This window comes from Lepisma saccharinum, chromosome 4 (genome assembly GCF_977018435.1).
Source record: "Lepisma saccharinum chromosome 4, izLepSacc3.1, whole genome shotgun sequence".
Lineage (NCBI taxonomy): Eukaryota > Metazoa > Arthropoda > Insecta > Zygentoma > Lepismatidae > Lepisma > Lepisma saccharinum.
In genome coordinates, this window is record NC_139232.1 from 10,804,156 (window position 1) to 10,821,115 (window position 16,960).

The 16,960-nt window shown below is 36.7% G+C and overlaps 1 protein-coding gene across 1 annotated transcript in view; it reads left to right on the forward strand.

Moving 5' to 3' along the window:
• LOC145987093 (protein FAM117B-like) overlaps positions 1–7,195 on the forward strand; it is a 32,550-nt gene extending 25,355 nt beyond the window's left edge. The window contains exons 7-8 of the mRNA XM_083121565.1: positions 3,440–3,572; positions 5,913–7,195. Of these exons, the coding sequence (XP_082977691.1) occupies positions 3,440–3,572; positions 5,913–6,147 (368 nt within the window). The 3' untranslated portion in view covers positions 6,148–7,195. The remainder of the gene's footprint in view (positions 1–3,439; positions 3,573–5,912) is intronic.
• Positions 7,196–16,960: the final 9,765 nt, after the last annotated feature.

The window sequence follows — 16,960 nt, forward strand, 5'->3', positions numbered from 1 at the left end:
AACAAAACTGGATATATATATTGAATACTATCACGAAAAAATGAAACATAATTTTAAAAATGTTCAAGTGACCAGTGCTGGACTATTTGGTACGGATTGACCCTGAAATTTTACGCAATGTCCAAAAAACGTAAAATTTTTATTAGGAGTAAAAAAACCAAAAATTTTATTTTGTGTAGAGAAAGAGCATGTCTCTGCAATGATTTTCAGAATTGAAAGCTTTTCGTTCCATCATACCCACATGATGAAAATTCACATTTTCGTAACCTAGTTTTTCCACCACAAAAATTAGGCTACAAGTCCATTATTAGTTTTTTTATAGGCATTTGTAAAAAATTTTGAGTGCTGATGTATTTTTTCAATGAAATCCTCATTATTTCATTGAACTTTGTGTAAAATTTCAAAGAGATCTGATCATTGGTTAAGGAGAAAAGAAATAAAATGTAAGCAAGGGTATCTTGTGTCGAGCGTCTCAAGAATGACAGACAACACTGATTTATTGACATTTCAAAGTGCTGTAAGATGAAAACCGTTTGAGATAGAGTTTCATTGAACCATAAAGGAAGAGTGTGTATACCAAATTTCATCGAAATCGGAGTTTGTGGGTGACATGACCTCGTTGAAATGGCGTAGAATGACCCAAATGGCATGCCCCTGTGCCTTCCCCCCCACCTCCAATAGGCCAAAGTGAATGAAAAAATATACTATGTAGTAGTTGTACATTCCCGCAACCATGCAAAGTTTCGTTGAGAATAGACTGATTAATAATATATAAGAGTGGCAGTTTTGTTAGCTTTCAGAATAATTTCCAGAACTTTGCTTCTAGCATCTGCTCTATGGACCAAATTCAGAGGAAAGCACGACAAAAGATCACCCTTTGAGGAATGTAATGTCTGTGTCCCATAAACATATGGTGTTTGAAAATTTTGAACTTTGGGCCTTTGCCCCTGCATCCCTCCTTGACCATTATTTGTCACATATTGCTTAAATTGTTGCTTTTTACTCATTATTACATGTAAAATTTAAATTTTTAAAAAAAATACAGTGGTTGAGGAGTTATAGCCCTTTTCCTAAAATGTAAACCACAGTAAAAAAGTGGAAGAAAATGACTTTTTTAAACGCCCTTGTTAATAATAGTAACAATGGATATATTGTTTTGTCATTCAAATATGTAATACCTTTAGAGGTATGCACTCCAAACATTGCTAACACCGATTTTATCTGGCTGGTAACTTGAGAACACTTGTTCGAATCACATGGCCAGGATAGCTAAATTCCTATCCGAAAGGTTCGAAGTAAACAGTTTCCATAGCAGATATATCATATGCAATTGGAAGGTAGTTGCCGTCTGACCGGGCACCAAGCAGGCCGCCGACTGGCGCACAAGGGACAGAAAAATGCACTGTATAATTTTGATTTTTCTTATAAAAAAATAATTATTTGTTAATCATTAGTTAATGTAACCATTAGATAGTTAAAACTCAATTTCTTCAGTTTTCCTTTTCATAATTACTAGAGACCGGATGTTTAGGCACTAAAAACATATAAAATAGGCAGGCAAATAAGCACTTATAATTTTCAAAATAGGCAGTAAAATAGGCAATAAAAAGGCAATGAAATTTAACTCAAAATAATGAAGATAGACACAAAAAGAAATAGGTGTTTAAATAATATAAAGACGTACTTGTGCATTCTTTATAGTTGCTTAAAAGAAACCAGGAGCTCATCATTAGAGACAGAAGTCCAATGTTGTACTTAATAAATCACGCAAACAGGAGTCACGTCAGCCCAAATTTTTTATTGTATAATGGCTACACACAATAGTCTGACAAAAGAAATTGTTGCCTACTTCAAACCAGTACGCAAATTATTTAAATATACACTTTATCACTGCATACAGGGTTATTTCAGTTAAAAAATTTACACTGTATATTCCACACAGCAGTTCGAACTGAGAAACTGTTTAAATGCATTTCAAGTTTGTACTGTACGGTTTGGCAGTCTCTGAATAAGAAGCACTAATTGCGGTACAAGGTATTTCTTCAGGTGATCAACCGACAAGTTATGTCTGCGATCGGACAACACATTTTTTAGAATTGAAAAAGATCTTTCAACCTCCACAGATGTTACCGGAGCATACTTAAAGCACGCGAGAACATGTGGATCTAACTCAGTTTGTATATTTTCAGCTTTCAGAACTTGTTGAATTGCCCTTAATTTGTCCAAGTTCTTATTAGCTGCAAAATAACTCGCTAACTGTTATTTTTAAATTTCTTGGAAGCATCGGAAACTAATCCTGGGAACAGGAAATTGTATGCACAGAGTTCAGTCATGTCCCAATTTTAAAGAAGATGCTTAAAATAGGCAATATCTGGCATTTATGAAATAATATAGGCAATATCGTATGAAATAGGCAAAATAGGCAAAATTAAATTGGCTTTAAATGAAGCTAATCCCTCCCCCCTGGCCTTCGCAACATTCGTTTTCATCATATATCTAACAGGAAAGAATAGGCATTTTGCCTAACATCCGGTCTCTAATAATTACGTTTAACGTGTGAAGTGTACGTGGAACTCTAAGAATGGTGTTTTGGTAAAATACAGTGACCTTCTTACATTAATTGCCCAAATGATGGTCTGGAAAATTTTTGTTCTTTTTCTGGAAAAGTCAGGGAATTTTGTTTTATGAAATTGAAGACACCTTGTTGTAATAATATGCATTAAATATTAATCAGGAATTATACTTTTCGTCAATTGGATCTATCATCCCTTTTGTTATTCAGTAAATATTTAATTTATCTTTTTGACATTAATTTTCCCTGCCAGGACAGCTGTTTTTGTACAAATTTTGCTGACCTTAACTACATGTAAAATATATAATATATAATCTCTATTCTTATACTGTCTTTTTACCTATTCATGTAATAATAAGCATGCAGTATTAATTAATTTACATAATACAATGAATAGACTTGTTAACATATTAATTTAAACCTTTATATTATCATTTCTGATTCACTTGGTTCAGACCTTTCTCCTTCCTGAAATATATTTCTAGATATGTGCCTGGAGACCAACTATTATCAGTAAGCATATTTGAAACTATACTTTCTATTCATATTTTGGGAAATGAGAGATGTAGTAAATTATCACAGAGAAACTTAGTACTCATGTTTTCCACGAAGCTGTTTTAGTTTGTTCCATTCATTTCAGTGGCTATTGCCTCCATCCTTGTTAGAAGTTTTTTTGCTAGGTGCACTGTCGAGGCAATCTAGGAACAAAAAACAACAGAAACCTGCCAAGCAACAATGCAACAAAACAAACTAAAAGCAGCTTCGCGGAAAACATAAGTACTAAGTTTCTGTAATTATACTTTCTATTATTGATACTAGTGCGTTGGTACTTGCTTGAACCTAATATTGGGTGTTATGATTCTTCAGTAGGAAGCCGTAGTCCTTCACCAGACCAAGAACCAGGAAAACTAGGAACTTCTCCTCATATTAACAAATTTCTAGCCCGGGAACCTCCTGATGGATGCGAGAAAGTAAACCTAAAATTTGTGGAAGAGACAAGGTAATATGTTTTGCATAGTTTGATATTATTGAATTTATCCTGAATCGTGTTCGCCTTTCATATTTCCAGGAGAATGGAGAATGTGGCAAGCCAAGTATACCGGAAACACGTTCTTCTTTAGACAGTGGTGGATCCAGAAGTTTAACAGTTGGGAAGGGTGAATTTCAGTTGGGTACCTCATTTCACTGACAGTCAGGTGTAACATACACTTGCATTTTTTTGTGTGAACAATACTGTTGACAGGAACAAAGCTGACTTCCATTTTCCAGACATTACAATATTGTCTTCCAAGTTGGGAAGGGTGAATTTCAGTTGGGTACCTCATTTCACTGACAGTCAGGTGTAACATACACTTGCATTTTTTTGTGTGAACAATACTGTTGACAGGAACAAAGCTGACTTCCATTTTCCAGACATTACAATATTGTCTTCCAAGAATAGGGTTTCAGGGCTGGAATAGATATTTTATCACAGTTCCATTGCCACAGTAAACTGAACTGTAAGATGAAAAGTAATGTGAATAAATGGAGACAAAAACTTTTTCTCTCAAGGGGTCTCTGGTTCGATCCCCATTTGAGGCACATTGGTACGGATCCATATTTAGAGTGCAAGTCCAATTTCGATCAGCCTAATGTGAGCATAAAGTGGACTTTGATCAAACTTTAATTAATTGATTGATTGATTTAGTTTATTTCATTTTGCGTTTTGTGCCTCTTGGCTAATTTGCGAAGATGAGGATGAGTGATGAAATGATGAAATTGATGAATGGACATTCACAAACAACCAAGCCCGAGCAGGATTTGAACCCGGGACCCTTGGCATCGCAGCGTGATGTGCTAACCACTCGGCCACAGGATCCGGCTTGATCAAACTTTAAAAAAATATGTTCTATACATATTAAACTTGGTGATAAAAGACAAAAAACATTTGAGTCTTCAAAAATATTAGGCATAATAATATATCCAAATCGTGGCAGTTGGGAGGGGTGATCGCACCTATTGCCCACTCCATAGATCTGCATCTGTCTATAGGGTATATTGTTATATATTGATAAAAGCATTAGCTTATTGTTATAGAGCGATCGCAAACCAAAAAACCTTTGGGCATATACCTTCCTGAATCTGCCCCCCTCCTCCAGGTGCAAGTACAATGCACAGGACATGGGATTCTGCGCAGGTTCTTTTACTTGCGGTTCAAGTATAAGGTAAAGTGTGATTATTTGACAGCAAAGAGATGATGTCCGAAGCATTATCTCCAACATCACTCTGGACTTTGATACTGGTGTGCTCTGCAATTCTTGTATTATTTGGATGTTATTTTGCTGGATTTGTTGTCTGTTTATCATTCATTGTCATTGGTACAATTCATATTGAAAAATAGCAATATAAGATTTTTTTCAGTATTTTTCTTATATTACATCTCATTCATTTGCAGCCAATGTTGCATAAAAGCATAACAGCTCATTTTTCTTATTATTTATGATGATTATCTGACATTTGGATAATTGCATTAACATTAACAAAGAACATCCCTGCCCAGTCTGGGACCTTTGGTGGTGAGATTGAAAATCAGTCGTTTAATGTGCTTGTCAACGGAGATGGTATAATATAGGGTTTCAAAAAGCACTTGACAACATAATGGAAAAGCAGTAAATTAGATCTTCTTTGTATCTGATCAGTGCTGTGATTGATGCATATTGAATTGTTCGACTTTCAACCACTATTTTGTTTTTTTTGTTTCTGTTTGTACCGAAGTTTCAGTGACTCCATCCTCAGGGTGATGGATGTATTTGTCTCTAACTTGTCATCTCTCAGTAGTCCCCAAACACATCCAGTGTGTGTCAATATGAATGATTATAGTGTAAGCTGTAATATAACAGAGTGCCTGGGATGATTATTATTTATTTATGTCATCGTGTGGTTTTGGTAAGACTTGTTTTTTTATATAAACTGCCAGGGATGATTTTTTTTGCTGTGGCCCAGAGGTTTTTCACCTGAAGAAGTCGACTTAATAATACATATACTATAAACATTTTAATAAAATATGAAAGCTTGCAACTGAAACATATAGGGACAACTTTTATATAATTGCAGTTATGTTGTTAGCTGTAAGGGGGATTTCATACCGAAGCGCGACATGTTGTTTCGGAACGAGCCAGTCAACAACGTTTTTACACCGTAGCAGTGAGAGACCGCACAGGCCTGCGTTCAGGCAGTAAAATCCTCAACGACACATGTTATTTGTCGCTTCGGTGTGAAATCTTCCTAATAGAATTAGGAAAATGTTTCGGAATTCATAATGATTAATTGTAGGTGTAATTTTTTTAATTTGTTTTTGTAGGAGACCAATGATTGATCTGAGTAAGATAGACTACTGCCCCCTCAAGCCTTGTGTAAAATTTGAATTGAAACCAAGTCTAGGCTCTGCCTTTTATCCATTACCAAAGACTTTAGTAATAGAAGATGGAAGGACCAGTCCTGCCATCGATTCAGGTGAAACTAAAGACTTGCCTTTAATGGCAGGAACCTCATTTGGTGACGCTGTGGACCGCAGCAGTGAAGCAACAGATATGTAGTGTTTGTGTTACTTGCCTTAACTTTTTTTTTAAACAAATTAACCTACAGCTTTATTATTTTGATGTTTTAAAGAAAATGCTTATCTGATGTTCCCTTCTGTTCCATAGCATTTGTCATTTTGATAAGTTAGGTTATAGAAGTAAGCATTTGTATTTTATTTTCTTCTCCTGTCTTGTAAAATATATATTTTCCCCCTTTTTTGTTCATAGGATATGTAATCATAGGTGTATTATATAAGGTAAAGATGTGTTTTGACAGAAAAACCCACTTATAATTTGAAAACAAAAATAACTTGTTGAATATAAATGTTCTTACAGGAACTTTTGTTCCTAAATTACAGTGTGATCCACTTGAGATGTCGCAAAAAGAAACAGAAACATTGCAGACAAGAATCCACAGTTCTTGGTAATATGTAGGAGGGACACCACTTTTTCCGTAAATCAGTACACATTGCTGGTAACGCTTTGTCATTATCCATATGTGGCACAGTTCATATTTTGCAGACAAGTTGCTCCATTTCTGAGTGATCTGTGCACAGGCCACGGTGATCTTTTGTTGGATATCAGCTATATTCTGTGGTCTATGTCCGTACACAAAATTACAAAAATCCACACATGGAGAAGTTTCGAAGTGTCAAGTCCAGGGAATTTACTGCCATGTTTACCTCTCATGAGGTAGCATTGCAACACAGCAGAACCGACTATAGACCCTCTCTTCACCCTACAGGGACATCCTTCCAGCTCGGAGATAGTATATATGTTACCTGTTTGTATACAATTGGTTTTGTTTTTCTAATATCTCAAACAGATCACCTGATAGATCTTTATTATTGAGTCAAACATATAATGAAAGCTTCGTTGTTCAGAATCAGGTTTTAGAGTAACCTGAGGTTCCGAATGAATAGATAATGCTCAATTCAACAATGTGAACAATTAAATAATGTTAAGGCAGATGTTAAAATGGTACACATTTTGTTCCAACAGAATTTGCTAATTTGGAAACTATTTCTCAACTCTTATGAGAATATTCTGTTAAAGAAGCCTGCACTGCAAGGGAAGGCACATTCATTAGATACTATAGTATCCAAAAAGATAATTGAAGGAACAAAAATTAGGCACCAACAAAGTAGCCCATTGTAGCCTTTTGCAGGTGTAGTACAGGTGCACCTCAGTGGCAACCTAGTGCAAGGCATTTCCATTCAACCAAGTACACTCAGTGTTGGGTAGTTTTTTAGTAGAATAACATTACAGATTTGTCAGATTATGTTGTTGCAGATCTCCTGCTTTTACATAATTCATGAGAAATATTTCTGAAAATAAAAACATTCCTGTTCATGAAGAGTTATTTAAATAATAATAATTAGAATGGGCAGATTATAAATAATTTAAGAAACAAGAATAAAGATTTTGATCTTTATTTCACATTTTTTAAATCTTGTTTTCCTTCATGGTTTCCTTTTTCTGTTTTCTTCTTTTTTTATTTCATCATCTTGCATGTCATTTCATAAGCATGTAGTTTCCTTGAATCTGTAGCCATATTTTTTTACAAAAAAACTGCAGTACACCACACTGTACCATCTAGTTCTCTTCACTGTTTGGCTTTCTTTGCACACTCTTGTGTCTAATTGGTTACAGAGTGCAACACTGTTGTCTGCACCATTTGCACTATGTTCAGGAGCTTGCACAAACAGCCTGACACTGGGATGCACCTACACTACACATAGTGTCAGAAAGTGCAGCTAGATTGAGCTAATGTAGGCAACACAGTGTTGTTATCTCTGGAGCAAGTGAATGAAAACAAGTCTCTGTGCAAGTAGTGATGCAAGATGGCTCCACCAATTAACACGTGAGAGGGAATGGGATTGCATGGAGGGGGAAGTGACTGCTGTTACCAGCCTTCACAGCAGTGTATACTGCTCTGCTCTGCACTCTCGATCCCCCCCCCCCCCTCCTTTCTGCCACTATGCACTGCCTTGCTCCAGAGATAATAGGGACAGAGTATAGACACGTGATAGTCAAAGAGTACATCAAATTAAGAAGGACTAGCGAGTAGCATTGATCACATCACTGAATAAGCTCTGGTCAGAAGACATGCTCACCTCTATACTGCAATTTAAATAAAAGTTGATGCAACAAATGTGACATACATATAAACTGCCGGAGGCATCAGAGTTGAATCTGGATCCTCCGGAATCCTGAAAGTCTTGTTCAGTGCATCATTGCCGAAAGGCAAATTACCACATATTAAAGCTCCGGAATACAGCAGATCAGGGTATAGCTGTTTTCTGTCTTGCCTTATGAGAAGCAGTTTTTTTTTCCTCTTGACCTTTCTGCTGGTATAGATATTGGAAGACTCAATACTGATGACTCCTGACTCATTGCTACTTCAAAAGTAACTCAGAATTCAACTGAAGATCTTGCTGACTGAGCACATATTGCAAGAGCGGTTTGTTTTATCTGATCTGAAATTTCGGTTCTTTCAAGTCAGCTTCTTTCTGTGCAGCAACACAGCTCTGAATGACAGTCATGTTGAGCATCTTATCTATAAAATAGATATCTGGCTTCTTCAAACTCCAGGCCTTGTATCAATCCCTTCACGTCTACGTTGTCAGAAAGTCCTTCACCTCGTGAACTTAAACCATGTTTCGCTGGCACTCCATGATGGAAATAATTTATGGTGACCTGTAAAAATTATGAATACCAAGACATCACACCCCCTCGACCTGGGAAGAAGAAATATTAATGTAGAAGCAGATAACCTAACCTGTCCATGGTTAGTGTTAATGCTATGAGGGTCATCCAGAAAAAAATGAATATTTTGGTGTAAAATACAATCGACAAATAATGTTTGGTTTGATTTGGTTTGAGTTGGTGTTTTAAGTCCACTTTATGCACAGTAAGGCTAATCGGGACTGGACCTACATTTTAAAGTGGGATCCGAACCACTTGTGCCTCCACCGGGTATCGAACCCGGGACCCCTCGATTACAAGGCAATGACGCTGCCACTGTGCCATGGGGGGGAGGCCCGACAAATGATGTATCCAAACAATTTATGTCATTGTACTCAATCGTCGTTGAACTCGGTTTCCGCCAATATTTCAACCATGTAGTGACAGCAGCATCTTTGAGTTCATCTGCTGTGGCAAAGTGCTTTCCGGAAAAAGTTTGAGCCAACCATCAAGGTGATTCTGATGTGTATCCATACATGTATAGTATCTAGCTGTGAGCCTTAAACATGTGTGACAAAATTGAGAATCCTGCTAAGTGTGATAAGGTTTCTGAATGCGAGAAAAAGTTCGTACCAGTGACATTCATGAGCAAATAACGGAAGTATATGGTAATAACATGATGAATACCACTTTGCCACAGCTGATGAACTCAAAACACTATGTCACTACATGGTTGAATACATTGGCAGCAACCGAGTACAATGATGGTATCGTCAAACTAGTATCACGCTAAGATAAATACTTAAATGGTTATGGCAAATACTGTATTTACATGTGTGTAATGCACATGCTTGTAAAGGGTTTTCCAATAAGGGCGGGTCGATGTTGAAATGGAATAAAACAAGCTGTGTGTGAGGTATGAACGAAATTCTTTTTTTATTTGAAAGACCCATATATGCCATTATGTATGGAATATTACATCATTCAAATGTCCGCCGTGGCTTCTCACGGTGGCACGTATCCGAGTGGTCCAATTTTTAATGACTCTGACACATAGATATGGCTGAATTTGAGTGATGGCCTGGGTGATGTTGACTTTAAGGGCATCGGTCGATTGCAGCTTATTGGCATAAACTTGCGACTTCAGGAAACCCCACAAGAAAAAGTCTAGCAGGGTCAAATCGCACGATCTTGTTGGCCAATTCACGTCACCTCTGCGAGAGATAACCATACCCTCAAATCGTTCATGCAGAATGTCCATCGTGGCGTCCGCTGTGTGGCACGTAGCGCCGTCCTGTTGGAACCACATGTCGTCTACGTCCATATCTTTCAATTTGGGCCAAGAGAAATCGGTTATCATCGTTCTGTAGCGGTCGCCGTTGACGGTGATGGCCTCACCAACGTCGTTTTCAAAAAAGTACGGACCAATGATGCCGTAGGCCCAAAATCTGCACCAAACAGTAACTTTTTGTGGATGCAATGCCACCTGGTGAACCTGGTGTGGGTTGGCGTCGTCCCATATACGGCAATTTTGCTTATTAACATAGCCATTCATCCAAAAATGCACCTCGTCGCTAAACATGATTTTTCGGCCAAAATTGGGGTACTCTTCCAAACGCTCTGAAGCCCAGTCAGCGAACAAACGGCGTTGTCTATGGTCATTAACTTTGAGCTCCTGGGTCAGTTGGATCTTGTACGGGTGTAGGCCCAAGTCCCAACGCAAAATTTGCCAAGTTGAAATCTGCGAAAGGCCGAGTTCTTGTGCGAGGCGAGGAATTGACTGCCTCGGGTTCTCCTGCACACTTTCACAGACCGCGGCGATGTTCTCAGCCGATCTGGCATTCCTTTGACGTACGGGTGTTGGCTGATTGTTTACCGAACCGGTCGTCTTGAATTTGGCCACCAAATGTTGGAGAGTCAACTTTGAAGAGCCACCATGTCTGCCATAAAATGGGTGCAACGCACGCACTAACGAACACTCATTTTGATAATAAAGTTTTATAATTTGGATGCGCTGCTCAATCGTGTAACTTGTCATGGTGATTTGGCATCAGTGCCTGAAAAAGAAACAGCAGATTAGACAAACGCCACCAAAAAAACATGGCCGCCACAGGCTGCCAACATCGACCCACCCTTATTGGAAGACCCTTTATAATGTGCACCCTTGTTTTTTATTCGAAAAAGTGACAAAAAAAATATATCTCGTATATAATTTACAGTACGATCCCAGTTCAAGAAATTGCTTTTTTATTAGTAGTTTGTAAAGCTGTTGCTATACCGATCAAGAGTGAATGACGTCATCCCTATTCAATGAGTCACTTGTTGGTATGTGGACCAAGACGAGAATATCCTTTTGTGTAAAAGTCACCAACCCATGCCACTACCCCCCTCTCCCTCCCCTGTGTTTTGCATCCCAAAGTTTTCACTGTTTACCACCTTCGTTATTCTGTAATAGTAGAAAGTGAGATCAAAATTACCTTATGGATTTCCAGTACCCAGAAAGTTATTTTCTATTATTTATCGCCCAACAAATACTGCTGATGTCCATCCTATGTGATGGGAGGTGCATGCTCGAATTCTGCCAGAAGGGCACTACTTTTCTTGGTGTCACAGAAGATTGCATTACAAAGTGAAAAATCGTGGGAAATGGCCTTTAAACTTTTATATGTGGTTTTGCTCATTCCTTCTTTACTGTTTCTAAAACAACTTCAAAGTATATGCTTTTTCCATGATTAACGTAACATTTATATGAGGCACATTCAGGACCCTCAAAGTAGTAGTTAGCAGCACAAGAATTCTTCCATTAGGCATTTACACACTCCATATATGTCATATTATTTGGCCAGTAATACATTTTTTTTTTTTCTTATCTTTTGTTTTATCCAAAGTACCATAAAAAGCAGAACGTTCCTTCATTTTGTAATGAGCTTATTTCAACCGCATTGCACATTAGTGTCTCATCCATTCCATCTTGAATGGAATACTGTTGCCATATTCAGAAACTGCAGAATTTAAGGGTTCCAACGATATATAACATGATAGGGATTCGTAAACATGAAAAATCAATGCAAGTGTCATAAAATCATGAATGACCCTGTATGTTTTCATGTTGGCTGTTCGAATTATTCTGTGCATAATATGCACCACAGTTTTTGGGGACAAAAATTTTGAAAAAAAGTGTTCATTATACATGAGTAAATATGGTATGTAGTTTCTGTACCATTCATTTTTTGCACACATCATTTGTCATTTCCACCAAAACGTTCCCTTTTTTCTGGATAACCCTCGTATTTACACTAAGATTTGTAAAAATGTATTGTCCACTCCTGTTCACATAAAATGGCACATTTTAAAGGGATGAACTCTCTACTATGTGCCACTTTGTGAACAGGAGTGTACATCAAATACTAGATAGAATTGGATGTTATCCTCGACTGTGCATGATAAAATTCTGCTATTGTGAACATTTGCAGACAAGGAGGGGAGAGTCTCATTAGCTAGTGATAGATAACAATGAGCCCTAAGATTGATTCTTGTTTAGATTTGATTGTGTTGATTCTTGTTTGGATTTGATTGTGTATTTTTGATTCAATATCAGTTTCTGATCTGTGGAGGTTAATTCACTTTTCATGATTATCTGATATATATATATATTTTTGGTAACATTATCGTATGGGTAAAACGGATTCCTTCAAATTTCCTTCAAATTTACAGGAGAAAGTACTTACGGAAATCATTTTCTTGAACGTTTTGGAAGTTCCTGAATGTAGATTTGATCCATTTTAATGTGAATTCGTTTTGTTTTCTGCGAAAATCTCTGTCCGACACGCTGTTTCTGCTCCCGCCATTTGCTTTTTGCATGAGAGTGCAATGTTCCGTGTCTTAAGACGATGCAACCCCGTAGCCAGTGTTTCAGCCTCGCCGTGTTTTCACTGTCGAGTTCGGAACAAGCCATTTTACCGAATGGGTGTCACTTATCGCACAACATTGTAGCAACATTGTGTTTGGACGTCACAGGAGAGAGCTGTTTTTACAATTTTTCTTTGTATTTATGCTAATGGAACCTAACCTAACAGGCCTAACCTAACCACGTAGGCATTCCTCGTCTGACGTCAATATTCAAGGTTGCAAGATTGTTGTGCGTAAAGGAAGAGAATTAACGAATTACGAAAGAAAAATGGTTCCGACCCAAATGAGTGTCACTTATCGCACAACATTGTAGCAACATTGTGTTCTGACGTGACAGGAAATATCTTTTTCATGTTAGGCAATACAAGCTAATGCGTCTCTTAGCGAAAATAATAATTTTTCTTTGTATCTACGCTAATGGAACCTAACCTAACAGGCCTAACCTAACCACGTAGGCATTCCTCGTCTGACGTCAATATTCAAGGTTGCAAGATGGTTGTGCGTAAAGGAAGAGCATTAACAAATTTCGAAAGAAAGATGGTTCCAACCAGAATTGGTGTCACTTATCGCACAACACTCTAGCAACATTGTGTTCTGATGTCACAGGAGAGACCTTTTTCATGTTAGGCAATACAAAGGTAACGCGTCTGTTAGCGAAAATATTATTTTTTCTTCGTATTTATGCTAATGGAACCTAACCTAACAGGCCTAACCTAACCACGTAGGCATTCCTCGTCTGACGTCAATATTCAAGGTTGCAAGAGTGTTGTGCGTAAAGGAAGAGCATTAACGAATTGCGAAAGAAAGATGGTTCCGAATTGCTGTGTATGGACAATGAACGTGGTAAATCGCAAGGTTATTTTACAAGTTCTACACGTAAATGCGACGTATTAGCATAATTTCAAATAGGGGCACGAAAGTAGATATTTTCCGGTGAACGAGGTTGCACCACTGCATAAATCGACAAAACACTCTCAGAACGCCCCCTAAACCTGTATGCTATGACGGCCATAATGTGTTACAGATTCGAAACAACAAGTAACAGTAAGTACTCGTAAATAGAGAAAATAAACATTATCTTAGTTAGAAATGCATTATTTCGCCTTAAGAAATGTTCCGCAACACGTTAGCAATGTAAAGAAGTCCGAAATATATGATTCGTAGGTGTTTCACCCATACGATAATAGTACCATATTTTTTTCATTTTTTTATAATGTTATAGTACAGGTGATGGTTCTCTTGTAAGTGGGTTTTTCTGTATTTTTCACTTTTCTTTTAAACTTGGATGTACATCGGCTAATAGGAAAAGAATCATAGTACCTTTACTTGAGTTTTTAAAGGAAATGTGTAAATATATGAATATTTTAATACATATTAAGAGAATTTTGATTTCATTTTATGTCTGATTGTTCATGAGATAAGCCAGATAATGTGTAGGATCAATGGTGATAGTTTTAGCAGTTTATCAATATTGACATGATATTTGAAAAGTTCAAAACTTTAAGCTTCAGCCATGGTAGTTGTTCTGTTACATCTTTCCCAAACTGTATGTCAGATGTTATGGCAATATATGACTGCAGTGATCTCCCCTTTTTATATATAGCATAGCAACACTCCTGAAACATTTTATTTTTATTTTTCACTCTCCTTTACTGCAAATTGCAATGTGTGTTGATGTTTGTGTAGCAAGATGATTAGCAGAAAATGTCCAAGACTTATCGCACATGTTACTTATATGTGTATGTTTCAATTACAAATTAGGAAAGGCATATTTCAATTACAGAAAACTAAATTTCGAGTTGACATCTTTGATGTGTAATCATGAGCCATTTCGTTTTACTTCTAAAAAAAAAACATAGTTGGAACCTTGTGTGCATTTACATGAGCCAAGTTTTGTTTTAAATAAGTAAGCTATGTATAAGTTGCAGCCACAGTAGATGTACGATATATAAGCTACGGACATTACTTAAGAACCAAAATTTCAACTTAACATAGCACAAAGTAAGAAACAGGGAAACTTTTGAATGCTATGCATGTATGTGTATTATATGGGTTCATGTAAATTATGATACTTTCATTATTAGATGCAAAACCTAGAATTTCATGCTTTGAAAGAAATGTACAATTTTGAACTTAGGTGTGTTGTAATAGAAAAATATTGTAGGGTATGAATTTTTTTTCCACCACTGTGATCAATTCAGAATAATCTCTGCAACAATAAAATAAGCATTTCCCTTCCTCTTCCTAATGCTCAATACTTTTTTATACTTTTTCTCGTACAGGATATTATCTACGTACACTCCTTTTCACTTGCAAACATGTGACTTGTCACTTTATCTGAACAGGAGTGCACTAGTAATTGGTAAATAAACATTGAGTATATTTTTCTTTCCATCACTTTGAACAACATCTGTTTTATCATAAGGACAAATCGGTGCTTCCTGTTATAAGAACTGCTGTAATTTCTTGTTTACAATATGGATGGTGGATGATATTGTACAACTTAAAATTTGTTACCATATTTTTTGGCCCATAAGATGCATGCTTAATTTTGAGATCAAAATTTAGAATAAAAATTGTGTCGCACTTTATTCTCGACTAACTTAACGGACAAGGAATGTTATTTTCTGCATTGGTGGTGACGGATATCTCTTTCTGCTGCCCTATTTCTGTGCTCTTTTGGATATTGCATAACTTGTAATTTAGATGTGACCAATGGCATGCCCAGGATTTTTGAAAGGGGGTTACGCATTTTTATATTATTTACGTCTGGTTCGATCCCCGGCCGGTTCAAATCCGGGAACTTTTCTAAGGATGGAAGCGGCCCCGGCGCCCACCCAGCGTCGAATAACATTGGTACCTGGGGGGTAAAGGCGGTCAGGGGCGTAATGCTGATCACATCACCCCCACTCACGACCGGATCAAGAAAGTGTGGGGCGTTACACCCACACCCCCTATACACCTTCATGGTGTGGTGCTATGCACAGGGGAGCACTTTACCTTTTTTTTTTTTACCTTTTGTGCTATGGTGAAGCTGGTTGTAAACAGAGTAAAGAACCTTGAAAATTTATTTTTTAAAATATAGTGTCTTCAAAGGATAAATTTAAATCTTTCGAAAATGAAATTTGAAAATAAAATCTAGCTTGGTTATTAATGAGACTCAAAAATTCTATGATTATATTAAGTTGTGGCAGCATTTGTGGCAAATGTAACCTTGTCACCTGGTCAGTGAGAAAAGAGAAATTTTCTTGACGCATTAATTCTTTTCTCACGAGTTCACAAACACTTTATGCACATAAACACACCATTAATTTGTCTTTTGTATAGTGGGAATTTTCTTTTTGCCATTCATATTCTCTGTATTTTTATAACTTCAAATGTTTAGTTCCAGCTTTTTTTTTTTGGTCAGATTGCAATTTTTCTTTTAAGTCAAAATTTTATACTTTCACATTTTTCGCACAAATTTTCATTTACATCACAATATTTCAACTTGATCCACCACCTGTTGAAATTTGAGGTTTGCAATCATGTGTGGTTATTCATCATCAAATACAACCAAATGAATGCTCAATACAGTCAAAAATGTGATTATGAATGAGAATTTGTTGTGAGAATGTGATATTGCTACAGTTTGGAAAAGCAAATAATTGTTCTGAATCTAGTATCAACCTCTGAAGCTATTCAGAACTATTTACTCATTGTAACATTTTTTTTTCATTGAGAAAAGTTAATGGACTGGTTTCAAAGATAGGATATCTCGTATTTATAAAAAAATTAGTTATTCTTACATATGGAGTTTTCATATTACTCATCTAATTTCAATGCTGAACTAATGTATTGAAAGAAAATCGCTCATATTTGTTTTTGATATGATAGTTGAGGACATCATTCATGTCGCTGCTATGCCTTTAAGTAGTGTGGAACAAACATGGACGCACATGTGCATGGTCAAAGTTGTGCTTATTCTATTTCAAAGCTTGCATTCATACCTTATACTCACAAGCAAGTCTGAATAATGTGTCTCAGCGTAACATGTAGTGTATAAGTAGGAGATAGACAATATATTCTTTAATTTTGTAATGAGTGTCAAAGTTTGTCCTTTGAATTATTATGTTATGGCTGCATTGAACTTGTATACTGTTTACTCCCTTGCCAAGGTGTTCTGTTTCATATTTTCTTTCGTTTTAGCAAAAAGGAATGGAAGTGTGTGAAGGATAAATTATCTTAAATATCA